Source organism: Apus apus, chromosome 15 (assembly GCF_020740795.1).
Source record: "Apus apus isolate bApuApu2 chromosome 15, bApuApu2.pri.cur, whole genome shotgun sequence".
In the NCBI taxonomy this organism is placed as follows: Eukaryota; Metazoa; Chordata; class Aves; order Apodiformes; family Apodidae; genus Apus; species Apus apus.
Genome location: NC_067296.1, coordinates 12,139,940 through 12,167,359, shown reverse-complemented (window position 1 = coordinate 12,167,359; position 27,420 = coordinate 12,139,940). Strand labels below are relative to the sequence as shown.

At 37.7% G+C, this 27,420-nt stretch overlaps 1 protein-coding gene across 1 annotated transcript in view; it reads left to right on the top strand.

Annotated features, from left to right (window-relative positions):
- Window positions 1-26,589, top strand: part of TAF4 (TATA-box binding protein associated factor 4) — a 37,311-nt gene extending 10,722 nt beyond the window's left edge. Inside the window, exons 3-16 of the mRNA XM_051633292.1 lie at window positions 9,585-9,751; window positions 10,294-10,413; window positions 12,095-12,214; window positions 12,939-13,061; window positions 14,085-14,174; window positions 15,278-15,529; window positions 16,198-16,342; window positions 16,704-16,818; window positions 17,392-17,561; window positions 18,151-18,281; window positions 18,914-19,039; window positions 20,718-20,774; window positions 20,858-20,971; window positions 25,045-26,589. Coding sequence (XP_051489252.1) covers window positions 9,585-9,751; window positions 10,294-10,413; window positions 12,095-12,214; window positions 12,939-13,061; window positions 14,085-14,174; window positions 15,278-15,529; window positions 16,198-16,342; window positions 16,704-16,818; window positions 17,392-17,561; window positions 18,151-18,281; window positions 18,914-19,039; window positions 20,718-20,774; window positions 20,858-20,971; window positions 25,045-25,212 — 1,898 coding nt within the window. The 3' untranslated portion in view covers window positions 25,213-26,589. The remainder of the gene's footprint in view (window positions 1-9,584; window positions 9,752-10,293; window positions 10,414-12,094; window positions 12,215-12,938; window positions 13,062-14,084; window positions 14,175-15,277; window positions 15,530-16,197; window positions 16,343-16,703; window positions 16,819-17,391; window positions 17,562-18,150; window positions 18,282-18,913; window positions 19,040-20,717; window positions 20,775-20,857; window positions 20,972-25,044) is intronic.
- The last annotated feature ends 831 nt before the right edge of the window (window positions 26,590-27,420 follow it).

Here is a 27,420-nt window from a genome sequence, read left to right as displayed (position 1 = left end):
TTACTAAAATGTCTTTTACAGTAACACATTGTATCCAGTATCTAGACAACTTGTAACATAAAACTTGTATCAGTAGGTAGTATGATTCTACATGGCTAACATGACTCATCTAAGGTTTGCGTTGAATCAAATAAGTCTGTCTAGTAAAAATGGTCTAACTTATCATTATGACTTCATTAATAAATGCTTCTGAGAGTAGTTGAACTGCTAAAAGCCATCATAGTACTTGGATACAGAAAAAGCACTTGCTGGATAGACTCTGTACAGACAACCAGCATAGACTGAGTTTGAAAAATGTGTGCTCTAGATATCTGAGTATAAACAAAAACTAAACAATGAGATGTAGTTCTGTGCTCTAGTCTTTCTTAAATGGTTTGAGGGGTCAGCAAGGCTGTAGAAAGTTGTCTTCATAGCTTCCTTCAGTTTATTTATCAAGTATTTCTGTAAGGGAGGGTTAGATTTAGTGCCTCGTTCAAAATGTAATAACATCAGGTGCATTCAGCATAAGTGGTGGTGTGGCAAGTGGGACCAGTTGGACCCACATGAGTCAGAAGTACCAACTCCAAGGAGTAGCACTGAGGAATTGCAGCACCTGTGGCAAGGAGTCAACTGAGGTGGCCAGAAGAGTGTTTGCTCAGGGGCCAAGAGGAGGAGTTTGGAAGCAGGGATATAGAGTGAGAAGGCTGAGAGTGGCTGAACAGTGCAGAATTTTATAGAGAAGCATGGGGAGCAGTTTTTAATAAACATATATGCAGTCATGTTTGCATTAGGTTTAAAGGTGGATTATAAGAAGAGGCAAGTGTTCATGTCATGAACTTCAGCCTCTTTATTTCCTTTCATTCTTTCTTTTTTCCAGTGTATCATTTGGTTTTCTTTCCTTCCCTCTCCTCCATGGGGGACGGGGTAAAGAAGGCACTAATTATTTATAAGCATTAGTCATACCCAGTCATTAAGCTTAGTCATTACTCAGGTCTGTGCTTTTGCTGGTTAGTAAAAATCAAAACTAGGTTTGATTTTGTTTAAAAGCTTTCTGTATTCAAGCTTACAGGTGTGAAAATTCAGTATTCAGGCTAACTGAAAAAGCAGTGCTATTTGATAAATGTTGCTCTCAGCCAAATGACATGTAATCTCATGTCCATGTTGATAGTTTGTATTTGGACTTGCAAGCATGGTGTTTGGTGTGTTCTCAAAGCAGAGTAACTTGTGTATCGACAGGGAGAGAGTCATAAAATTGCAGGCTGAGTCTGCAAGGAGGGTTTGGAGGGAATGTTTCCAATGAGGCTGCCCTGGGTAGCTGTCAGGCAATGGGATTGTCTAATGTTAGATCTCCACAGCTCCAGGTGAAAAGTTGGCATCAGCAAAAAGATTTGTCACTACTAGGATTACAAAGGGTGTATACTTAGAATAGGGCATTCACAGTGGGGACTAATTAAAGAAATGCATTTTGTAATGGTTTTCGTATATTTAGTTGTTTTAGGGTATTGCTTTTGAAGGGAGGTAATGTGGCTTTAATGCATCACTCCTCATGAAGTATGTGTGTGCAGACTGGTAAGTGCAGTATAGCAGGTGCTTGAGCAGCACTGATGTTCACATGCCTTGGTGTAGACAAATTCTTTGCCAGAAATAAAGACTAGTTGAATTTTAAAGTCTCTTATTTAGAATAACAGATCAAAAGAATTAGTGACGTAATATTTTGTGTCCTCCTTTCTCAAAAACAAACCTGTTTTTGGTATAACTGCATTGTTGTTTCTTGTAAGTATATTGAAATTAATGGCAGAGCTAAATCTGAATCACTTTGAGATCAACAATTAAAGTAATTGGTTTAGCACTTGATAGTGTTTTTCTTAGTTCTTTCTGCATCAGACTAAAGGCAGATTTGTGTGATGATTGGGTTGCCGTTTGACAGCACTCTGGTGTTTTGGCTTTGCATGCTTGACTAGAAAGGAATGTTAACACACTTTCAAGGAATATAGCTTTCCAGAGAAGTCAAAATAGTTTCAAATCACATTGCTGTTGAAGGGTTTGTCAATTGTTGATATATAAAATGACTGCTTTCCTATAATACTAGTTAGAGACCCTTTCAACTGAGCATTCAAGAGGTTTTTTTCTGAGGAGATCACAGTGAAATACAATGGCTTTTTGGCAGTCCAGCATGATGTTATTCCTTTAACTATATTCTTAAAAGACTTGTGAATCAATCCTTCACAAATTATTCGCTTCTTCATTATTTAGACAGTACAGTTGGGTTCTATAGTTTGACTTCTTGCATAGTAAGAGAAAGCAAAAGCTTTTACTTTTAGTTGTGTTTCTTTTGTCCTTTGACTCTTTAGTAAGAAACCCAGAAGCAGATTATCAAAATGTGGACTTAGGTACTTGATCTGTACAAAATACATTTTCTATGCACTGCAGTCAGGATTCTTGATGATTTTTGAGAACAAATCTTTCCTCTGTGTTGGCAATAATTGTAAGTCAGCTGTTCAAGAGTTAGTATTTCACAGACCATAACAGTTATGATCTGTGATTGGTGTGTGCAGATGGGGCATGTGGGGAGACTGATGATATGCAAATGAAGTGGAGTGCTGTACTGAACTAAGGCTGTACCAGAACTTTTAGGCATCGTATCTGGGTGAAATGTTATTTTATTCTAGAGTGACATGAGTTGAAAAGTGAAAGAAGTGCTGTACTTTTGTAGCTCTCTAGTAAGTACTTGTCTGAAGCTCTGTGCCGATCTTCACGATGGTGTAATGTTTAGTGCCTGTCAGGAGAGACTCCAAGTGTTCTGTGTTAGAGCTGCTCTGAAGCAACACCTGACAGTCATGTTTTTTCATGCCAAGTTTTAGCTCACCTTAAGCACAACAGGTGCTGAACGTTTAACAGGCACCTTTAAGATATGTTTGGCATAGTGTGCACTGTGTGCTCTCCGTACAGCTGTGTGTAAGACCTCAGCATTCTTTGCTTGAGAGTGCCCGTCCCTGGTCCCTGGGAAGCAGAGATGAGGGAGGCTGGTTCAGCCTCTCGGTTGCTCCAGTGTGCTGGACAGCGCTGGCTCCGCCTGGCAGCTTCATGGCCTGTGGACCTGCCACCCAGCAGGGAACGTCTCTGCTACCAACTCCTGTATGCACAGGCTGACAGGGCAGTGACAGCACTTTTGGAGCAGGTGAAGTCACAGGAAGTGGTGGGCTCATTTTCAGCTAGTAAAAGTTTTTTCCGGATTTTTTGTGCAGCACAGATCACCTGAGGTTCTAAGCACCTAAACTATGATAAGCATCTAATTTGGTGCTGCACACCTCTCATCAGGTACAGAATGTGTCTTCAATAACTTCTATTCCACAGCTACGTTGCCATGTAAGCTTCTGTGCTGTTCATCTTGATTTATAGTCACTGTTTCTCGGGAGTTGGTATATAGATTGTCCTTCATGAGCTGCTACACGTCTGCTGGTTTATTACAGATGCTCTTCCTTGGTGTGTGTACATAATTATAAGCCTGCTAAAAGCTGTCTTGTGTTACAAAACATTCCCTTAATTGCCCAGATTTCCATGAAGCTACAGTGATCTAGTATACACGGATAGGTACTCCCCTCTTTTCCTGGTCTTTCTTTTCTACAGAGTGAGAGCGACTCCAGGTGAGTCACTCATCGTAAGAGGAGGAATGGTGGATTGTTGGACAGCATTGATATCAGTATCAGGTTATCATCATCATTTCTGCAATAAGGGACCCTATCATATATGTAACTTCTGCTGAAAGTTCATCCTGTAGTTTGTGTAGGAAGCTATCCTTTCCTCCAGTATTATTCTAGTGATTTTTATTGGGAAAATCTTAGACATTTTGTCTTTTTATAAAAAGGTTTTGTCATGTCAGGGTCTCTATATAGGCTGATCCAATCGTCTACAGAACATTGACTCATCCCCTTTGCTTTGATGGTTTTTGTGGTGTGTATGATATCAACTTACATAACCTTACAGACACTTGCTTTTCTTTCTTTTGCAACAGAATCTCTCCTTACAATGCAGAAGGGCATACTATTACAAAGCTTTCTTCTGCTAATATGGCAGAGTCCACTTAAGATTACTGTCAGATTGTTTTGCCACGTCAAATGTTTGCAGCATCTTGCTTCAAATGAGTATGTGCTTGAGAGCTTAAGGTACAAGCTGCTTTGTTGTTAAGATAACCTAGCAAACTTTCCTGGCAAATCTAGTTAGGATTTGAAGATTTCTTAGATGTTGTTGGGTGTTATGATCAAGAACTCTCTTTTCCAGAGATGTTTGTAAGGCCTTTGATTTCCTACACAAGAAACATCAATCCTCTAGTTATTCTTTCTGGCTTGGACATCTTTTCTGAACATCAGCATGTGTGTGTGTATTCAAGGTGATTCTCTGCTGCCTTCTTCAGGAGGCTGGAAAAGGGTGTTCTCTGTGCAATTTCAAGGTTATACATCTACTAATTCTTCTGTCATGTCTTGGCTACTAAAAAAAAAAGAAAAGAACTTATTAAAAGTCTGTGCTTCTTAGTAATGGTTCTGAATTGATCTGGTTTAGACCATGAGTTACATTGTGGGTAATGAGCCAAAATCTGTAAACTTGAACCTTCTGTTCTTCTGTTTAGTATCTGTACCAGAAAGAGCTGTTGTCACTTGTGATCTGATGGATGCTTTCTAGGTTTTATATTTCAGGTGCATACAAGTTTCATTCTTGCATGCTGGTATGCCCAGTGACCAGCATACCCTTTTCATGGCCCCCAAGCTAGGTGCATGCAAACTGTAGATGAAGTCTTTCAGTGTGTCACCTCCTGTATGAACTGAGTCCCTGAGAAATTTCTAGGGTGAAACCTAGACATGTTGCTGTTTAGTGGCTTTCTGCCAGGTGTGGTTGTCAGAGGTGGCAATTTGCTGGACGGTGTAATCTGAGGATGCCTTCTATATCTGCAGAAGGTTTTAGCTCTGCCATTGGGAAGTCCAGGTCCTACAAATACTATTAATCTAGTTTTACCAGCAAAGACTGGTAACAAACCAGGAAACTGTTTTGGTTTGGGTTTTTTGCATGTAGAGATTCTCTAGCAAGAAAGCTGAAGGTTTCGGGAATTAAACAGAGTGGTCTGCAAAGGCTACCAAAGATTTTTTTTTTTCTTCTTACTTAATTATTTTGAAAATATTTTCCTTGCTAGGCCAAGCCATGTGTCCAAGAGGAAGACACAAAAAAGCATGGTTAATGTTTTTCTGACATGTCATATAGCCAGAGCTTTTCACTCTTGACTCCAGGGCATGATTTTACAAGTTTTATTAGTTAAAAAAAACAAACCCCAACAAACAAACAAAAAACCCCACCCCAAAGCACAGCACTTTGTAAATGGAGTTGCCCTTAGCAAATGGAAATACAAATAGCAGGAGGCAAAACTGATACATTGCAGAATCATGTAGCTACATCATATAATATTTAACTTTTCCATCCAAAGCCTTCAAAACAGAAGAGATCAGGGAAGGTCTTCACAAGAACATGAGATGACCATTGTACTAGTCAGGAGCATGAATCTTTTTAGCATAAGGAGCAATCCAACTCAATTTTGTTAATCCTTCATTTGGAGCAGGGATGAATAGTTTAATTCAAACTAAAATATGAGCCTCTTTCAGGATTCTCTTAAGCCTTTAACTTCTAACAAAAATGGTAATTAATTTTAATTTTAATTAGTTTTTAAATGAGAGACTTGGAAAGAATACTTGAATGTTTGCATTTTTAATAGTGAATATGATTTTAGAGTACACATGATCAGATTTTCTAGGAAAAAGAAGGTAGAGAGGTTTAAAATGGCCAATTTTATTATCGTCTTTTTCTAATTAAACTTTTCCAATTATTTTTGTTAGCTGTTTGGTCTTAAAGAGCAATTAGTCCATTTGTGGAACAAAAACCTGGATGGTGTGCTTGAAACAGACATATTGCATCCTTACTTTTAATATGCTGCAGGATTTAAATAGAAAAGTGAGATACCTTGGTACAATTCTGGCTGTCCTCTAGTACTTGGTAGTCATTTCTGATCTGGTTCATACAGCATTTGCACCCTTATGCAAATTGGAGTTTGTATTTATGACACTTGTCTGTATTGAAATATTTAAAATACAATTTTTTGAACATAAGAAAAATGTTTTTGAACATAAGAAAAATGTTTTGTTCTACACAGGTGGCTCTCAGCCCTTCCTTTTTTTTTTTCCTGTTGCAACAAATGAATCAACTGAGCTCAGTTAATGGTACCTATGGAGTGAGGAGGCTGTTATAGTCCTAAACTGACTTTGTTTAGAAGTGGGAAATAAATGGGACCTTCTTTTTAATTCTTAATTAAGTCAGCACCAATGAGCTTTCTGAACTTCACTGAAAATCCACTTAATGCCAGCTTGTGTATAGTTTTGGGTTAGTGAGTTTCTTTTTTAGCTAATTGGGTTGGAAAAGGAGTCTGTAGTTGGGCTGAGGAGCTGAGAGGGTGGCTCCAGCTCCCTTTTAAAGAATTCTTAACAAGACTGGGGTGGTGTTAAGTGTTCAGTTAACAATTATTACCTGCACACTGTGTTATTGGTGAATTTCTGCACAGAAACATCAATTGAAAAGTTCATCAGGTCTGAATTTTTACCCTTTTTCTGCTATCACTCTTACACTAATAAGATATAATTGCAAGCAAGGAAAATGTCTCATATCATCATACCATGACTCCAGTTTATGTGAGACTAGTCTGTTTGTCATTGTCTTTATGTTCATCTATTGCCCATTAAGTGTGCACAGCAATTTATCAGTGGTAGACCCTAACTTAAAGACATTAGAAATTGTATAAATGGAAAATAACTATGTATCAAATACCAGTGTGGTATAAAAGGACTATTTCAATAGAGAGAGTTTTGTATGAATGACTTCTTATTATGACTTCAATATTTGAGGGAAGGTTCAGACTTCCCATAGTTAGAAAAGTAGCAGGATGATACTTAAGAGTCAGGGTTTGAATTACGAGTGATTGTTTTGTCTGTCTTCTGCCAAAAATTGAACTTTCTTGACATGTTTTTTTAAAGCTCACATTAAGCTTTTCAACTGTCTGTTCCAGCCGTTGTGCGGTGTTAATGTGTAGGCATGTTCTAATTATGCATGTAGCTCAGGGAGAATATTTCATTGTTCAGACATTGTGCTTCTCTTCAGGGGTAGTCAACCTTCACTTTTGTGGTTATCTCCATTCTTTTCTCTCTTTTCTCATTCATGTTTTGGGGAGCAAAACAGTGAGTTGACAGTACTGGTGTCCCAGGGGGTTGTTGTGCTGTTGTAGGAGATTAATGCTTGGTGCAGACCTGTTCTTCAGCCTGGTGTGTGTATTGAGCTGGAGACTGGAACAGGTAGCATAGAGCTGTGTGCCAGTTCTCATATGCAGGTGAGCTGCTTTGGGTTGGCACTTGCAAATGTCTTTAGTCCCTTTTGCACTGAGAGAGAAGTTTAAAAATAAAACAACCCTCCCTCAAACCCAAAACTAGAGTTAGTATGTCTTATGTTGCTTTTGGAAGGGAAAAATGTGTAGCTCTTGTAAAGAATTTGGATGCTACCTTAGCGCTAAAATATCCTAGGGATCCCAAGTGTTGAATTTTAAGAAAAAAGTTTGTTGTGAGATGTCAGTACAATTCTGTGACCTTTAAGGGCTTCTGAAAACACAGGCTTATATACTTGCATTGGGACTTAATATTTGACACTGACTTAAACGTAGCTCTTTGAATCAGATGTTGAATATTTCCACTGATTTGATGTTATAGCTACTTCAGATGATTATTATGAGAGATGACAAAAAATGGACAACATGAGTTAATTTCCCAATATTTTGTTTGCACATTGGAAGAGGATGCCACTTTCTGTTTGTGCAGGATGTAGTAGCTGGTCACTCTCTAGTCTTCTTGAATTTCTTGGGTTTTTGTCAGTCATTCCTCCCCATGGCATGAGGTTGGTGCTGAGTGATGGTTCTAATGAGCAGCTGGCAGGATCAAGCTCTGTATTCACTATTCACTATTGAGGTTTTTAGATTTTTTTTTTGTAAGCTGTGGTGATAGTGTTTTTTCTGTTTCAATGAAAGCATTTCTCCCTACATAAGTTACAGGAGAAAAGACTTTACAGTTTGGGATGGTTTGGAAAATGTGTTGTTTTGTTTTTGTTTTACTTTACAGCTAAACTATGAGTATTTAGTTCTACAGTCTGCAAGATTATAAATAAACTTTCCTCTCTCCTCCTTTCCTACAGAAAAGCAGTTTGAGAATATTTGCTTGTAGATACAGCTATTGTCCATAGCACATTGCAGTACCACCTTAACACTCACCTTTTGGATGTAAACTAGTTTAAAGTCTCTGTGTGACTGTGTCATTAAAAGAGAGCTAATGTAGAGAATGTAAGGAAAAAATGAGGGACAAATCAACTAATACCTGTTTTTATTTTGAACTAGTTATTGTAGAAATCAGGATACAGATTTCTACAGTTTAACAGTAGTTTTCAAGCAGTCCAAGAAAAGTTTTCAAGGCTTTGTCTAGAAACATTTCAGCATGTCAATCTGAATAGAAAAGCAGATAAAAGCTTTATTCATTTGAAGTAGTCATGCTCTGCAATGGCATAGACCAGATCTCCAGATATTGTTGAGGAACATGTACAGGCTTTTTTATTCACTGAACAACACTTGAGAAGAACTTCGTGATTTCAGTAGTGCCTCTTGATTTTCATGGTGAAGTTTCCTCCTGCAGTTCTTTGCTCAGAAAGGCTAACTAATTTGAGTGTCCAGTGTTTCCTTAGCTTTCCGAAGGCTCTCGTGGACTGACTGAGACATGCTGAATGAATGAGCTCTTAAAAACCGTTCATGTTGTCCAGATCCTGTTTGTGCCTTCAAGGGAAACTATCATCTGAAAATCTGTCTATTAAAATCTGGTTCCTTATAGCTGCCCGGTGGGGTTAAGTGTATTGATCTGAGTGACTGAGCAGGGAATGACTGCCTCATTTCCCTCTTCACTTTATTTTTCTTTTGGGGTGAATATGGCGCAACGCAGTCTGTTGCAGATGCACATGAGAAAGATTATGAGTTTATAGCCACTTTCATTGCTAAATTTGTTATGGGAAATTAATTTAGAACTTCAGACAATTGTGTTCCTGTTGATAGTGAAGTCTAGGTGTGATTATATATATTTTTTCCCCTCTTAAAGAAAACCCATCAGGAGCCTTGCCTAATAGCAAGATTTTTTTTCTTATTTGCAATGTTTCATAAAACAAGCTTCTTAGTGAAGAGCAGGTAGGATTTTTACATGATTGCTAATTTTAACCTCTAGTCACGTGGAGTTTTTTGGTTGGAGCAAATACAACTCAATGTGTGTGCTGATGCACACCGTCCTGAGCAATTTGACTATTTCTGTGATTAAGCTGTTTTATACAAAAGGTGATCATGCAGCTGGGTGTTCTGCTCTGACTCAAAAACGCTTTTGTTAGTTGTGTAGTCTTTCAAGAGTACATTAATTCCATAGGTATACAACTTAGAACATACTTTTTCAGGTTTTTTTATTTGAAAAGGATGTATGTTTCTTGACCAATGTCTTCCGTAACAGGCATGGTCCTTGTGCGCAGCGAGAACGGACAGCTGCTGGTGATCCCTCAGCAAGCCTTGGCACAGATGCAAGCACAGGCACATGCTCAGTCTCAGCCTCAAAATACTATGACTCCTCGTCCTGCTACACCTACCAACGCTCCCCCGGTGCAGATATCAACAGTGCAGGTTAGTGCAGCAACAGTTGGTGTTAAAAATGGTAAGATTTTTTTGTTCCCAGTGAAGAATACACCAGAAAATAAGGTACAATGTTAGTGATTTCAAGAAACCGTTGATCCGACTGTTGCTGTGCAGGCTTTTCCACGTGGTACAGGAATTGCATTTTGTTCCTAATTCTGTTGCAGTTTGGCTGTTACTCATCAAAAATGTTTTTACCTAGCTGAATGGCATTAAGTTTAGAACTGTTTGTTATAAAGACCACCATTCAAGACCATATATGGTTAACATGTAGAACTCTTTTCCCCAAAGAATCATTATTCTTTATAAGACTAAAAGGAAAAAAAAAAAGTGGTTATGGGTATATGTACAATGAGATCATCACAGTTGCATTAAGTTCAAGACTGAAAAATCCTTCTCACAGTTTTATAGTGATCCAGTTGCATTCTTTTGTATCTGTAACAATAGCAACTATCCAGAGAAAAAATACTGGATAGGGTAGATTATATTTAAATATAGGAACTAATTTGTTTGGTTTTTTTCCTCTTTCCCAGGCTCCAGGGGCACCTATTATTGCACGACAGGTGACACCAACTACAATTATCAAGCAAGTGTCTCAGGCTCAAACAACAGTGCAACCTACAACAACGTTACAGCGTCCTCCTGTAGTGCAAGTGAGTTTGTAGAAAAGTAGTATATACACGAGGTACATCAGCTGTTTAGATAGCTGAAAACCTGCTTGAGACAGCCAGAAACACAAGAAATATAATTGCTGTATGCAGAGAAGAATTATCTTCTGGATTATCCTTTCTAAAACATTTGCAGATTTCAACTTTGTATTTTGGATGTATATGTTTATTTTTTATATGCATATTATTATTATTTCATATTATACCTACATGCGTAAATATTTAAAGCTATCCTGTTACTAGTTTGTATAATCACAGAATTTACTAAAATAAAATAGCTTTATGCTTTTGCATCAAGTAAGTGACACCAGTTCCCTTTGGATTGGAGCTGTTCCTGTGATGGATCTGTAGTCTTCTGGATTCTGCAGCAAAATTTACAACTACAAGGAAGACTGTCCTGGTAGCCTTCTCTTCCAGAAGCATCCTCCCATTTACACGTGTCTCTTTGGTCTATGTAGTTAGGGAGATTCTGATAACTCAAGGATAAATAGTGATGTCTTAGTGTGTGGGCTCTCTTCTAACAGCCTGAACTGTGTCAGTGATAGACTGTCTTGTAGATTTATTTGAGGGGTGGTGGTGTGAGAATAAAACACAGTGCAAAAGTGGGCAATTCTCCACATGACTTCCAGGCAGCAGTGATACTGTATGATTGCTGTCTCCTAATCTGTTTCACTGTGCTTTCTTCATCCTTTGAGTAGACAGGATCAGAGAGTTTTAATTTAAAACATGTAGGTTTTCCTATGCATCCAGTTAACATTTTTCCCCTCAGAAAGCCTTTGCCTATGCCAGGGATCTTTCCAGATCTAAGAGGTAATTTACCTAACTGAGTCTCCTTAATTTGCACTGCTGTTACACTGGACAAAAAAACCCCATTCCATCTGCATATTTTTTCTGTAATGAGTATAATATGGACTTCATTAATCCTGATTTCAAAAATGAGACAGATTAAAACCTTGTCTCCTCTTCTGTCTCCCAAAATACCAAGGAAAGTTAGCTTTGGCAGCACTGGACCCTTATTTCTTGGACATCTTTGTATAAAGAGCAAGGTTACAAATGATTTGTTAAAATTCTGAGAGGGAGCTTTAGCTTGGTAAGAATTACTGCTGTCTCTGGGTTGTCATTAGTAATTGGACTGTGTTGACAGTCCGTGAATGAACTGTGTATGTGCTAAGTTCTTTTTTACAATGTTGATTCTTTAAAGATGGCAATCCTACTTTGAATTACAAACTTGTCTACAAAACTAGTAAATTGTTTTGTCCCATTGTTCGTGAAAATGACCCAGATAAGACCTGAGCTTTTGTGTCCTCGGTGCCTTTGTAGAAATACTTCCCTTTAAAAGTGGCATTTAAGGGACCACCCCTATTGTGTTCACAGAAATTTAGTGCTAGTTTTAGTTTTGTTTTGAAACCAGTGTCTGAGGGTATGTTAATGGTTAGCGTGCAATTCTTAATCAACTTTCAGGATTTCAGTTTTCAATGTGTAGTGTTTTGTGCCATCTGGTGGCTCTTTCATTCCACTGCAACAGATGGCAGATGAGTAGCTTCTGTTTATAGCAGCTGTGAAAGATGCTCTGCTGTCCTGTCGCTCGGTTTCTGTTTGATGGTTCAGGGAAAACAAGTTTTGGTACGTTCTAAGTGAAATAATCTTATGTTTGTGTTCTCTGCAGTCTCAGATTGTTCTGGGTGGGACCGCACAAACGAGTACGTTGGGGACAGCAACAGCAGTACAAACTGGAACTCCTCAGAGAACAGTGCAAGGAGCAACAGCAGCCACCACTTTTGCTGCAGTAAGATACTGAGAATCTTGTTTTTTATTCATTCACTTGTATAGGTACACATGTATGTATATACATATATATACACACATACATAAACACAGATCAGAGTGAAGAGTAGTAGATGCAGGAGCTCTGTGAACTATTGGTCTTCAAAGTCAGGTCACAGGTCACTTGATTTTGATGACTGTCAAAGTATTAATTTTCATTTCTGTCACAGTTTGTAAATCACTCCTTTTTAAAAAAAATACTAGCTGTATCTTACAGAAAAGTTAATTGTTCAGCAGTGCAAAATAGAATCAGGATGAGAAGGGAAAAGAAGTTTGTGCTGAGTTGTTCAAGAGGCATGTTTCCAGGACTGCACAACAGGGAGAATTTGTGCACTGTGCCTTGCACTGGGAAGGAAGAGCTTTGCTATTTGCTGTCCTGCTGAAATAGTTATTTTTCCCATGCACAATATGGCATTCTTAAATTACTTGATGTTTCCTAACTTCATTAAGAATCATAATTTATTAAATTTTGAGAACAAACATGTACAATACATACATATGAAGCAAAATAATAATTTCTGTCTGATTATGTCTTTAGGAATGAGAGACATGGATCTATAAAATTTTGGAGTGATGAACTAGAGGAGAACTTTATTTCTCAGAGTATATGGCCAGATCATGTATTAAAAAGAGTTTATCTTCCCTCTTCTGACCAGTTCCCTCTCCTTCTCCTCTTTCCATAACAGGAAACTATGGAAAATGTGAAGAAATGCAGAAACTTTCTGTCCACATTAATAAAACTGGCATCATCTGGAAAACAGTCTTCAGAGACTGCAGCTAACGTGAAGGAATTGGTACAGAACCTGCTGGTAAGAAAAGTTCATTGGAAGTTGTAATAAATGACATCTGGGCAGATTTAGACTCAAAATTGAGGGTTTGGGGTTTTTTTTTGAGAGGACGGAGATTATAAAATGTGAGATAAATAAAACTGAAGCTTTGCTGCTTCTGAATTAAAACATAAACATACATTTTCTTTTAGTTGGTAAATGAGACATTGCTGCTCATATTCTTGCATAAGAATGTGAGTTCAGTTGAAGTGCAAGTAATGTAAATGGTGATGCTAAAAATGATATTTATTGATAAAACAGTGAATAAAAATATGTACTTGAGGGAAGACACTACAGCTAGTGCAGTAGATGAGTGTAGGAAATAAAAAGTTTTTTACAAAAAAAAAAAAGCAAGCAGTATTATCTGCAGGTAATGTTTAATCTTGACATATTTGGTATTTACAGAATGAGTATTAGTATTGCTTAGCCTAGTTGTTAGCTATCTTTAAGGTAGAGCTGTGTACTGCAGATGTCATGTGATAACCAGAGGTTGTCATAAGACCAAATTCTTTCCATGAGGCTAAACATACAGTTTTGTGGCAGATACCTGCCTTTTGAGCACGTGGTGGGCACAGCTTTGGTTATTGGGAATGGAGGAGCTCTAGTACCTTTGGAAAAGAGAACACCAGAGGTGGGGCTGCCTGGCTGTTCTGACCAACTGATAGGTGGCTGATTGCACGTCACATGAAGTATTCCTATAGGTTTCTCCAGGTTCCCTGATCTATAGATAGGGCATTTCTGTAATGGTGAGAACAACTGAAGATGTTTCTTAAAACTGTCTGAAAGAAAAGAAGAAAAGGAAAGTCGGGACTGCAGGAGTCAGTAGTTGAAATTTGTAGTAGAAGTAGTTGTTACTATAAAGCTATTGATAACTAAAAAATAGTGAAGGATGATAAAACCACTTATTTTCAATAAATGGTAAAGTCTTACTTTTTTGTGTGTGTATTGACTATCTTTAAAAGTGAATTTTTACAAAATTGTTCATTTGTATTTTCTGTTTTGAAGGATGGGAAAATTGAAGCAGAAGACTTTACCAGTAGGCTGTACAGAGAACTTAATTCTTCACCTCAACCTTACCTTGTGCCTTTCCTGAAGGTAACTTCTGTTCTCCAGTTACTACATATTTCTGGCTGTATGTATCAGCAGCAGTGAACAGAAAGCACATCTTTCACCAGTGTAGATGGCATTCCTGAAAGGTGAAAATGGAAGGTTTAAATGGTGCCTGGTTGCTTCCTTAAATATTTCTGCCTCTTGATTCCAAGAGTTTGTTACTATGATGCTTTGTTTCACTTAATAATGTAATTTCTACTATAGCTTCACATCATAGCTCTGTTGAGAAATTTGCAAAGTTTTCCTTCTGTGACTTATAAGCAGTTTCTTGCCATAGCGCCAAACCTATGAATGGTTTTATTATTCTCCTTTTTGGAAAGGAAAACTGTACCTTCTAGACAAATTCATACTCCTTTGCCTGGGCTGTATACCTGTTTGTACTGATAAACAGGAAATTTGTCACCTCTCAATAATAAATCCCATTTGTCATAAATTTGATAGTAATTGGACACATCTCAAAATTATGTTTATTCTGAAACATTTATCATCTGAGAATCAGATCACTGATCTATACTCTTATCACTGGATGATAAGAGTATAACTCTGGTTGCCTAATCTATCATTTAAATGATATAGTTGTAGGTGTGTGTTGATGTTTCTGGGCTCTTAAATGCTTGTTCAACCTTGAGCTATCGTTCAAGAAGATAGAAATGGTTACCATAAGAAAACAACTAGTGTAAGAATCCAATAAAACACTGTGGTCTCTGAGGTATTATGAAATCTTCACTGGTGTTGCAGTACATCTTTTAAGTCATCACATGTTGCACCTTGGTATATATGTAGGAACACAGTCAAGAAAGGCAGCATGGGCTAGGATTGTTAAATACACACCAGGTTGCAGCCAGGCATGCATAACCAAGATGGCAGTGGTATCCACACTTCCACATCTCAAGGTGCTGTCACTCTGTCCAGCTGTAGATGTGAAGCAATGTGGTGTTTCTGTGTGTGCTGCTAGCAGGTTTTCTCACAGACTGCACACAGACTGATACAATGGACTGCAATGGAATGCTCTGCTGGTTACAATTAACGTTTTTTGTGTGATCTAGGATTAAAATACTCAAGCAAATTCTTTCCTTTCCCCTTTTCAGAGGAGTTTACCTGCCTTGAGACAGTTAACACCAGACTCTGCAGCTTTCATTCAACAAAGTCAGCAACAGCAGCCAACAACACAAGCGACGATAGCAACCATCCCCTCTGCAGCTGTGCTGCTCAGCTCCTCCGTTCAGCGCACAGCAGGGAAGGCCACTGCAACTGTAACAAGTACCCTCCAACAACCTGTAATCAGCATAACTCAGCCTACACAAGTTGGTGTTAGTAAACAAGGGCAGACTACACCACTGGTACGTAAGCTGAAGTGCGTAATTGGTGGTTGCACAGGGTGGTTTCGGTAATACAGTGACTTCTCTTCTGAAATTGGTTTGTTAGCTCAATCAGAGATCTTTAACCTTTTTAGAGAAACTAGCTACCAAAGTACACCTTAAAATCCATTCTTCACTTAATTTCTATATTTCCTATTTTAGCATGAAATATTTGGAGATGGTCTCTATCTATACAAGAGCAGTGTCTCCAGGATCTTTCATTCCCCATTTCATAAGTCTAACAGATTACCCCAAAAGAGGAGGATGAATGACTTTCTCAGGCCTGCACATAAACCAAATAAGAACAGCCTCTGTAACACTGTTACAGTGCCTCTGCATCTCTAGTGTAGAAACTACATCTAGAAAGTTTTAACTGGATCTTTGTGATTATAGATGTTTGGTTTTCAATAGAAATAGGTTACTGATTTATTTTTTGTGTCACAGAAAGCAGACTATTTGTTTTCCTGTGACGTATAATTTATCTAAATCAACTTTTAAATACCTTAAAATATGCTGATTCTAGATCAATGAACAGATGTGTTAAGAACACAATTTACAAGTTGGTGATTAGGGTTTGTTCTTCCCACCTGAATCTTAGCCTTAGTAGTTTCTCAGATGGTTTATAGTTCTTTTTTTCTTACTATTTGCAGGTTATCCAACAGACTCAGAAAGCAGGGACATTGATAAGGCCTCCACAGGTAACGTTGACACAGACACCAATGGTAACACTGAGACAACCACACAATCGTATCATGGTCACTACTCCTCAAATTCAAGTGAATCAACTCCAGACAGGTAAGAGGTCCAGACACTTGGTGTATGCCCTGCTTGATAGCATTAAGTGGAGTCTGGGTTGTGAATGTCAGTTCTTAAGTGCTGTAGCTTCACAATGGCTGCTGTACTGCTGCTGAAGTCTTCAATGCATAGTGCCATATTGGCTGGGGGATTTATGTGTCAGAGCAGCATTTACAGTCAGAGAGATGGTTTGGGTACTGGGACTGTGTGTGGGGATGTTGTTTTAAGTGGCTGAAATGCTGACAAACTATTCAGGTAAAGTCTTTGCACCAGACCTATTGCCGTTACTCCCCAGGACTGGCTTATAAATCTGAACTCATACAAATTTGGTGGAGTACAAGTCTTGTCTTTCTCCTTGCAGTACCTGTGGTAAAACCAGCAGTATTACCTGGAAACAAAGCTATTGCCACTGTTTCAACACAAGTAGCTGCTGCTCAGAAGAATAAACTGAAAGAACCTGGGGGAGGCTCTTTTAGGTGAGGAACTGTACACTTATTTGTGCCTGGGCAGCCTACTGAGCTCAGTGGGAACCTTTCTGTGTGGTGCTGAGTCAGGCTGGGTTCACTTGCAAAGGACTAAGGTGGATTTTCTGTAGACAGGTTAGTTACTTTATTAAAGACTTTAACAAACAGCTGGACATACTTGTATCAGACTAGTTTTAGCATTTAGTTGGCACTAAGGATAAATACTAAACCTTAAAAACAATTCCTGCCTGGACAAGCAAATAGAATTCATTTCTTCACTCTTAACTCTGCTCAGGTTATCTGGATATACAGCCTGTTTTACAGTGATGAGTGCTGTTTGTTATTGTGTTGTAGTGATGTGTCTAGTGTTGAAACATTATGTAAGAGAGGATCTTGAGAGAACAGGAAGTACAGAACTGTGAAAATACTTCTAGTGCTCTTTGGAATGAAATTATGTTTATTTTATAATAAAAGGAAAAGTATTCAGCTTTACTGTGGAATTAATTATATGCAGCTGTAGTATTGTAGCAGTGTGTGCAAATAAGCACTAAATGTGATGATTATAATGACTATTCCTTTCTTAAGGGATGATGATGACATTAATGATGTTGCATCAATGGCTGGAGTCAACCTGTCAGAAGAGAGTGCTCGGATATTGGCAACGAACTCTGAGCTGGTGGGCACATTAACAAGGTCCTGTAAAGATGAAACCTTCCTTTTCCCAGCACCTTTACAAAGAAGGATATTAGAAATAGGTATGTTGATTTTCCTTGACTTTAATAAACAAATTTCACTAATCTTGGGTTTAATTGAAGTCGTTTTGCATAGAAATTTATTTGAATAGTTTGAAGTTGCTGGAGTCATGAACTTTTTGTATTTTGATGCTTGAGGGCAATTATTCAGCTTATGAAAAGCTGAGTAGTGTTAAGGGATAGCACAAACCTTTAGAGTTGCCTTCTAAAATGATGGCATTTTAACTGGACCTGATTGAAATTCTGACTGTATAAACTGATAAGGTGTAACAAAACCAATGATATTGTTTTCAAAAAGCATAAATCCAGAAACATGCTTGCCATACTTACTAGTTTAGAATTCATGGTAGAACAAAAAGTATTCCTTAGTTATTTCTTATGCTGTAGGATACAGTGTTTATTGATGGATTGTGAGTTTTGTTAAGCTAATGTGAATTTTCATATGCATGTCACTCCTGTTTAATGCTTGTCTGAGAAATACCTGGAAGCTTCTTTTGCAAAAAGCATATAGATTTCTGTTACTGAGACAAGCCATGAGTTTAGCTGTATTGTAAAATCATTTTTTTACAACTGACTTCTGTCCTGATCATAGGTAAAAAACATGGAATAACAGAAATCCATCCAGATGTAGTTAGCTACGTATCACATGCTACGCAACAAAGAATACAAAACCTTGTGGAAAAATTATCAGAGACTGCTCAACAAAGGAATATTTCTTTCAAGGTAACTGTATTTAATTGCACAAACAAAATGGCAAAATTGCACAGATTCAACCAGCTGTCATGTTGGTTGTTGTGCATGAGTTCAGGTGTTCTTCATTCTGTGAAGTTAGGTTGTTTATTCTCTTTGGCTGATTCATCTTATATTAAGATGTTAATACACATAAGTGGCTAGAACTCCTCAGCTTGCATATACAAAATGTTGTTAAAACAAATGCAGACAAAATGTGCCCTCCCTTTTGTCGTGTCAAATGCTCAGAGTCTAAGTGATTGTACATTTGGGCAGATAAAAGCACTGCTTTGAATTCTCAAGAGACTGTTATCTGACAAATGTGTGTTCTTAATAGATGCAAATGCCTAAACAGTGTTTAAAAAAACATACAGCTCTGTGAAATATGTTTGTGAAGTTAAAGCTGTGATGATATTAGTTTAGAAGTCAAAATCTGATGATTCATGGAAAAGAACAAAACAAAAGAATTCTAGCTGATTTGGCTGGTGTAAATACACACTTGCTATTTGTTTGAAAAGGACAAAGTGAACATTTGAGCTTTAAATGTATATGTTGTGCAGTACAGTACAAGCTAACAGCTTTGTTTTTAAGAGGTGTAATGAGAAACATATTTGCCTTTTTTTCAGGATGATGAAAGATACGAACAAGCAAGTGATGTTCGGGCACAGCTCAAGTTCTTTGAACAACTTGATCAAATAGAAAAGCAGCGCAAAGATGAACAAGAAAGGGAAATTTTAATGCGTGCAGCAAAGGCAAGTGCTTGGATTTCACACATGTTTGCTAAGTGTCATTCTTGATGTCAAAACTGCAGTTTCTTTTCATTCTAAAGCACTTCCAAGGAAGGGGAAGACTAATCTTCAAAGGCGGAGCTTGATGAGTATGTTCTTTAGCTTGAGCTCTGCTCTGCTTTACATGGTAAAGCATGTGAGACAGCTTTGCCAGCTCCATTACATGTTCCCTACTTAAAGTAGGTCTTAAAACTTAGTTTTTGTACTTTGCACTGTGAAAAATACTAGTTTTATAGCTTGGCGGCTCTTCTGAATGGAATAGAGAAGTTACAGGTATTTGGAAACTAGAAATGGAATTCAGAAAGATTTTTACAAGTTGGAGAAACACAAAAATATGCAGCAGTTGGTGTAAGCACGTGTAGCCATTAGACTTTGTGGTTTTACTCAGTGACCTGAGTGTAGGATAGACAGGACTAACTCAACAGGAGCACTCTAGTAACAATTCATAAAAAAATCGAAGATTTGTGTTGGTTTTGTGATCCAGTATGAGTTGATAATGTCAAAATGCAATTTTTGTAGTGCAATGTTTGCACAAAGTTGTGAGCTAACACCCTCATTTCAACCGGTTCCCGTTAGACCTGAGCTGGAATACTCTGTCCAGTCTTTGGGCCCTACACCAAATAGACTTCAGAAGAAAAATGATTTAAAGGTCTAGAAAATGTGACCTAAGAAGCAAGAATAGAGAGTAAATGAATTTATTTCAGAAAAGACTTGGGTGAGATGTGAGTCTTCATGACTGTGTTTTATGTATTCATGTGATTCCCTGTGTTTGCTGCATCTAAAGTGCAGCAGAGAAGACAGGTTAATCATAAGGAAAAGCTTAACATGTTTAAAGGTACTTGAGCATTGGGTTAAAGTTGGTCTGAAGAACGTATGGGATTAACAACATTCAGGATTTATTTCCGTGTAGTTAGTCTTGCCTTATGAGAGATTATGGTTGAAAGAAGTTCTTCCTGTGTTGTTGATTTCTTGCAAAAAAAGAAGAACCTAAGGGAATTGATATATGTAGCAAAACAAATTAATTGGCAAATGTGTTAGTAGTATTAGACAATAAAGTTTGCTGAAGTTACATGTTCTGTGACTTCTAAAAATTTGGTATGTACAAGTCATTGTAGGTGCTTGGGTGAAATGGGCAATTAAATGGTCTGTTGGTCAGTTAGCTGCAGTTTGCTCAAATGTGAGTCTGACTTGTATGTGTGAGTGCAGCAGGAAGATTGGTTCTTAGTAAGCATGGTGTGACAGCAAGAAGAGGGGTTTTTCCAAGAAGTGCAGGTCCGATTCCTTTTTTCACATGCAAAGTTGTGTATTTCAGTTTACAGATCTGTGTCATCTGTATCATGTAATGGTTTTGTTTAAAGCATAAATGCTTCACTATTCCCTTGCACTTTTTAACAAAGCTGAAAAGGGGATGCTTCTTCAAAAATATTTGAAACTAAGAAATGGAAAACTGCTTATTATTTCTAAAAATTATTTTCCCTTGGGACCCTCCCTGGGAGTGCTTGGTATTCTCCACTTCCTGATGAAGTTAAAAAAAAAAAAAGGGGGCAACTTTCATATGTGATGTGAAACTTATAATCTTTAGCTGATTTATTTTTTTTCTCTTTTTCTCCACCCATTTCATGTTCATCCATTATCAACATAGTCTCGATCTCGACAAGAAGATCCAGAACAACTTAGGTTGAAACAGAAGGCTAAGGAGGTAAGTGTTGACCTTAACATAAACTTTTATTTTGGACATTGAAGGAAAAAATTATTAACTGTACTTGTTTCTGGCAAATGCAGATGCAACAGCAAGAGCTAGCACAGATGAGACAGAGGGATGCCAACTTGACTGCATTGGCGGCGATCGGTCCCAGAAAGAAAAGGAAAATAGACTCATCGGGATCTGGGACAGAGGTACAGTAGAACTGGAATCTTGGGTTTTGCTGCATTGACCTCTGTAAAAACCTTTCTGTTCAGAGCTTTTTCCCTGGCTTGTGGAAGCTTTCTGAGCCATAGAAGTGTATTTTGTGTTTGGATTTGCTTGCTCCAAGAACAGGATAATTTTTTAGCATCTGTGTAGCAGCACAGGGAATACAGTTTGAGTTGACATTGATTCATGGAACTGGAGGAATGTTAGAAAAGCCCTCACTGTTCTCTCAAGTCTCTGCTTTTTTTGGGAAGAGATTTGTTCTGTCCATAGCTTTGGGAAGAGATTATTGTGGCTGTAGTCAATGTAACTAAATAAGGGTGCAGAGTAATGCTACTGAGGTGGGTGCAGTGGTAGAATTGAATCGCTGCTAAATTCGACAGCAGGAGCTTCAGGTTATAGAAACTTGTATAATTTCTTTCTTCAGCTGTTAATTTGTCTTAGTTTTAGTATTTCTGCAGCAGATTAGTTTAAGCAATTCCATCTGATTATGATGTTCTTGCATATCCTTCATACTTTCTGCTGTTTAAGTATCAGTATGATCAGTATCTGATTAGCCTAATGTTAATTTAAATTCAGGTATATTGGTAGATTATCTGCTGTATTTCTCAATTAGTTAATAAATGTGAAATGGTATATAATTGCTTCTGCATGGAAGACATTCAGTGTGGGATTTCTCTAGTGTTTAAAAAGAACAAAATCTTCTTGAAACTTGTAATTTGCAGCGCCAGAAGCTCTCTTTATGATTTGAGGATTTTTCCCTGCAGAGTTTTGTGTCTGGTAGCAAGTGACAGCATAGTGAGAGTTTATTCTGTTTATTACTCCCTGAGCATTCCAAATTTTTAGTGCTAAGGCATTTATACTGTAGAAAAGTTGTTTCAAAAGAATTCACCTTGTTTTATATTGAATTGCTGGAAGCAATAATTTACATATGCTTGATACAAACATTTGACAGCAAGCTCAATAGTAGTGTTACTATTATTTATAAAAAAATCAAGCTTTTGAGCATCCTTTAAAGCAATTCTGAATTTTTGAAACTTACTACAATACCTGTTACTGATAATAAGACTTATTCTTATATATGTTAAATTACTTTAATAAATACTTATAAATGTGGTTTAAAATTATGAAAATTCAGTATGTGGCACTTTTACAAAGGCAGATGAGCATGTAAATGAAGTTGTCTCTGAGGAGCACTCAAAAGTATCTCATGCAGTGTTAATGTTGGCCTTGCTTTCTTAATCACGTTCAACTGTGCACTGTTAATAGTCTGTTCATGTCACTGAGGTTGTGGAATGTATTTACATGTACTATGAACACTTGTTTGTATTTCATCTAAATCTGACTAATGTAGTTATCCTAGATTAATCACGTACTGGTTAACCAATTAACTACAGGTTCCCTGGAAATCTAATCTTTTTGTCTGTTTAATTAAGAACCAACTGTTTTTGATCTGATAGACTCACAGCTGTGCTTTTGCTGCTGTGTCACTTGACGTTCTTAAATTGAGCTCCACTTGTCACTATTTGTGTGCAGTTTGTAGTTAAGGCATGTTACAAGGAGTGTGGAAAATAAGGTTTGTCATTACTTAGACACAGATTTGTAAATTTAAGCTTTTGATGTCTAGGAATGCCGAATCTTAATTACGTGTAAAATCACTTCTAAGTAGTAATTGTACAATTTTGTTTCAAAATTCAATGAAACAGGTTGCTGTCAGTTTTAGAGTTTTATGTCTGCATGATTTTATTGGAAGTTGCCAAAAAGCTTCTTAACTTATTCTGTGCCTACAGGAGTAGCATAGTTCTCTGTCCTTAAAGAGTTCTGAAATTTTACCTTTGCATTTGAAGTATTCTAGTGCACATAATAAAATCAGGCTTGAGCTTCTTCTAAAGAATATTTTAAAAAACAGAAATTAAATACCCTTTCAACCTTTCTTTCTATTGTCTTGTTAGTAGTCGTGTGTATATATTTGACAAGCTTTAGTTAACATCCCATGATCTCCTGCAGCTTTAAGTTCCATTGAAATTGATCGAAATTAGACATCTAAGTTGTGCGAGTGCCTTAAAATGTCCCTTTGAAAATCCAGCCTTTCAAACATTCTAACTACAGGATTTCAATGATTGGCTGCTTGCTGGTTCACCAGGAAACTTGCTTGAGAAATGAGTCTGACTTTGCTGACTTAGCAGAATGGTAGGGCAAGAGCACCTGCCCTGAGCACACCATTATACTACCTTGAGCCAGAGATGGGCATTTCCAGCACAGCTTGAAATTGGTTTCTGAATAGTGTACACTGGTCATAGATAATCCTGCTTTCACCTGTGGAGAAGGCTGTGTTAGTGGGAGCCTCAGCAGCTTATTCCCATGGCTTTTACACTATTGGCTCTTCTCAAGTCTGGGGTGTTCTTATTTAGAACAGTCTTTTAAAAGTCTCCAAACTCTCAGACAGATAAATCTTCATTCATTAGTAGAGTGTGTTTGAAGCATCTGGTGTGACTAATTATTGAAGTTAGATTAAACAAGAAAAGAAAACATTCTTTTAGTCAATGAAATTGGAGGAAAAAAAGAATCCATAGATAAGCCACAGAAATATAAACCTGTTCCCAATCACTCAGAGCAGCTTCGTTATTTACATAAATACACAAAGAGCAAGGCAAGGTATCGGCAACCGACAACTGTCAAAAAGCTTCCCGACAGTAAAATGAGGTGAAATCTGGCTTTTCGGTCTGTGCTTGCCATCTGCTGGTGGCTGAGCCGCACTGCGGCCGCCGGCGGTGCTGAGCCACGCGGCCCTGCCCGTGCCGGTGGCTGGTGGTTCCAGAGCACGCCAGGAGTTCTTTGCTTGTGTAAGGGAAAGCAGAACAGCCGTGGAGGAGTCACGTTAATCCTGGGTGTCCTATCGGAGCTGCGTTTCCTGCAAGTGAAAATGCACTGGAGTTAGGCCCAGCAGACCGGCTTTACTATAACTCAGCAGGCAGTGCACAGGAGTGGGTATCTCTGAAGAGATGGATTTTTTATTCTCTCCTGTTTTGTTTTGTTTTGTTTTTTTCTTGAAGTGAGAAATACAATAATATACTACTTGTTTATCTTGCCAGTTTGTGTGGAAAGCTGCCAGTGTGTACAGAGGAATAAGTGTTGCTCAGGGATGGAGAGGAATTCAGAAATCATTAGAGGGTGTCTGACTGTGTGTAGAGCAGCTACTTCCTAATGTATTCCTGAGCTTGGTTACAGCTCTTGTCACCAAAAGGGGAGGGCTCATGGCACCCTACCATGAAGATCAGGGGAGATTTAGGACTTCATTCAAGACCTCATGGTCCAGGGGGATAGGACCACTCCTCAGTTCTTCAAGAACTCCAGGGCTACCTTTGGAATCTGTATGCTGTCTTATTTGTTTGTTTTGGGTGTTGGGGTTGCCTATCAGAAGTGCCTTCCTAAAGATGAAAGTGATGCTTTGGCTTTTTTGTTTTGTCTATATTAAATGTCACTGAATGCTTCTGATTGTTCAACTATTGTTTATAAATAAGAATTAAAAACAAGTCTCTGCTCTGGTAGCATGCAGAGTACTGTTTGATAGCTTCCTGTGCACAGTAATTCCATTCTTACCTCACGTCTTGGTAGCCATAAGGGTGGCTACCAAGAAGATGGAGACTCCCCATTTACGAGAAGTCACATGGAAAAATACAAGGGGTGATGGGCACAAGTTGCTCCTGGGGGGATTCTGATTGGACACAAGAGGTAAATTTTTCACCATGAGGACAGTCAAACATTGGAATTGTCTCCTAAGGGAAGTGGTGGATTCACCCACGTTGGACAGTTTTAAGTCTCAGCTTGTCAGGGAGCCATGTCATATGAACTGTAGTAGTACCTAGAAAGGTTGGACCAGATGATCCTGGAGGTCTCCTGCTCTGTCAGGGGGGTTGGACTAGATGATCTTTTGAGGTCCCTTCCAACCCCTAAGATTCTGTGATTCCTTCCAACCTGGCATCCTGTATTTTCTCTGCAAAGTTGTGGAATACCCAGGGGCACTGACATGTTCTGATCGCTCTGTTCTTCTCATTTCCAGGGATCTGGTTCAAGTGCAGCAGTCCCAGGCAGCTCTGGACTTGGAACACCCAGTCAGTTTAAGCGACAAAGGATAACGCGGGTGAACCTCAGGGACCTCATATTTTGTTTAGAAAATGAGCGAGAGACAAGCCATTCACTATTGCTATACAAAGCATTCCTTAAGTAAAATGGAAAAGATCAAGGTATTTTTGACGGAGAGACGCCTGAGGACATTTTTTATATATTTGCAAATTACGCCTTTTTGTAACAAGCAAATGGGATATTGTTTAAAAAACAACCACCTCTTTACATGGAACAGTTTTATATTCCTGTTTATAAATAAACTCTTCAGTATAAGAGAAATACATTTCTGTAACAGTGAGGATACTTACAAGGCCTGTGGATACTATAAAAGGACAATTAAATTTTAACTCATCTCTTGATTGAGTGGCCTTCTTGCCAAACAAGCCATATATAAAGACTGATGGAATCGTTTAGCAAATAACTAGCTACCCTTTGTCAGCCCTGTAGCAGTTTCAACATTAATTGTGCATTTTAGTTCAGTTTTATTCAGCTAAATCAATTATATAGGCATATGTCTACAGCAGATGACCTCATTTCATTTAGCTTGTTGTTGTTTTTTTTTTTTTTAAACAGTCAGTTAGCAAAGCAAACTGATTTTTAAAGAATATTTATCTTTTCCCCAAAATGTTCAAGATCTAGAGGGATATACAGTTAATTTTAAACATAACCTCAATTTTAATCACATTATTGCTTATTAGAGGCCCTGAAATCCCATAAAGGAGGGTTCCTTCTGAATGTTTTAGCAGCATCTGTAAAAATGCATTTTATTTGCTATAGTTTGTAAAGCTGTAAAGTTAAAAAAGGAAAAAAAAGGAAAAAAAGAGAAACCTTTTCAGCATAAATATATTTTACTTGCACTGTGTTTTTTAGCTAAAGTGAAAGCTTAGATTAAATAAAATCGAATTTGAGAGGAATCATCAAAAGACTGTTTCTCAGTGTGAATCAAGTGTTGAAAAATGGTTGGTGTATTTTGTCAGTAATTGTACATAATTTTTGGCACATAACATAAAAATGGCTATGTAAACTATAATTATTTTGCTAAAAGACTGTATGCAAGCTGTGGGCCTACTTTAAAGATGTCCAGAGCAAAGTCCCTTCTTTGTACCTATTTTTTTATTACAAATATACTAATTGGTTCTTTATATTTTCAGAGGTTATTGTATTAAATTGTCTATTGATAGTACTTTTATGACTGTAAATACTTTGGCTTTCTTTGTGTGAACTCTCATGGTAGAATTTAACTCTCTTGCGTGTAAACTGAATGCTGATCAGTATTTTTATCAACACCTGACAACTGTTACACCCCTTTTATTTTGTCTTTTAGGAAATCCTGTCTTTCCATTTTTTTTCATGTAAATTTTGCACAGTTACTTGTTCATATGTAAATATTTTACTTTCAAAAATGAAGTTTTTAATTGCTATTGTTTTATATAGGATTGAAAGAAAATTAACTCCTTTATTAAAAACAAATTTATCTGTATTTGCTAATGTATTTTTCTCTCTAAATCTTTTCTCCTTTTGGATTTATTTTTTTTTTGGTGTAGTAAAAGATCAGTCTACCTGAGGGGATGCTGTTTCCTAAAGATGCACTTTGGGTTTTTTATATTGTTTTGTCTTGTCAGTGTTTTGGGGATATGTAATTTCATGAGTCTTGAAATGTGATTGTTGTCTTAGGGGTCTTGGACTAAGATCAGTGGATTCTGGGGTTTCTTTTGTTTGTTTTTCAAGCAGGTTCCTGAAGAGATCTGGAAAATATTTTGGTTTTGTCTAGTGAAGGTTTAGTAAAACACCCTCTCCTTGAGGGCAACCTTCTCTCTCAAACACAATTAGCTATGATGGTTTTCAGAAGAAGGTGTGACATAAAACACAGGATTTGGAGCACAACTGTGAAAGAATATAATCAGGGACACACTTTTGATTATTAAGGTGAAAATCTGCACAGGTGTTTCTGATGCTCTGCTCTGGATCTTTAGCTTTTGGGTGTGTTAGTTCCTCCTCTCATGTGCAACTTAAATAATAATTCATAATTGTGAGGGCCTAATCCTGCTATTAGATTAATAGAAACATCACATTAATTTGATTGTAATTGTTTCTTGCATGCAGATGAATTTATCTACAGGCTACTGCACCAAGCACACGACCCTTGAACTGGCACTTGCCCAGCACTGACTTGGTCCATGTGAGACCAGTTGTCTCTCTGAAAAAACAGATTAGCTCCTGAAGTGATGTACTCACCTGACACCATGTATGACACTTGCTTGAAGATTTAAATTGTTTGTAAACCCCAAACTGTCTTTCAAATTGTGTAATG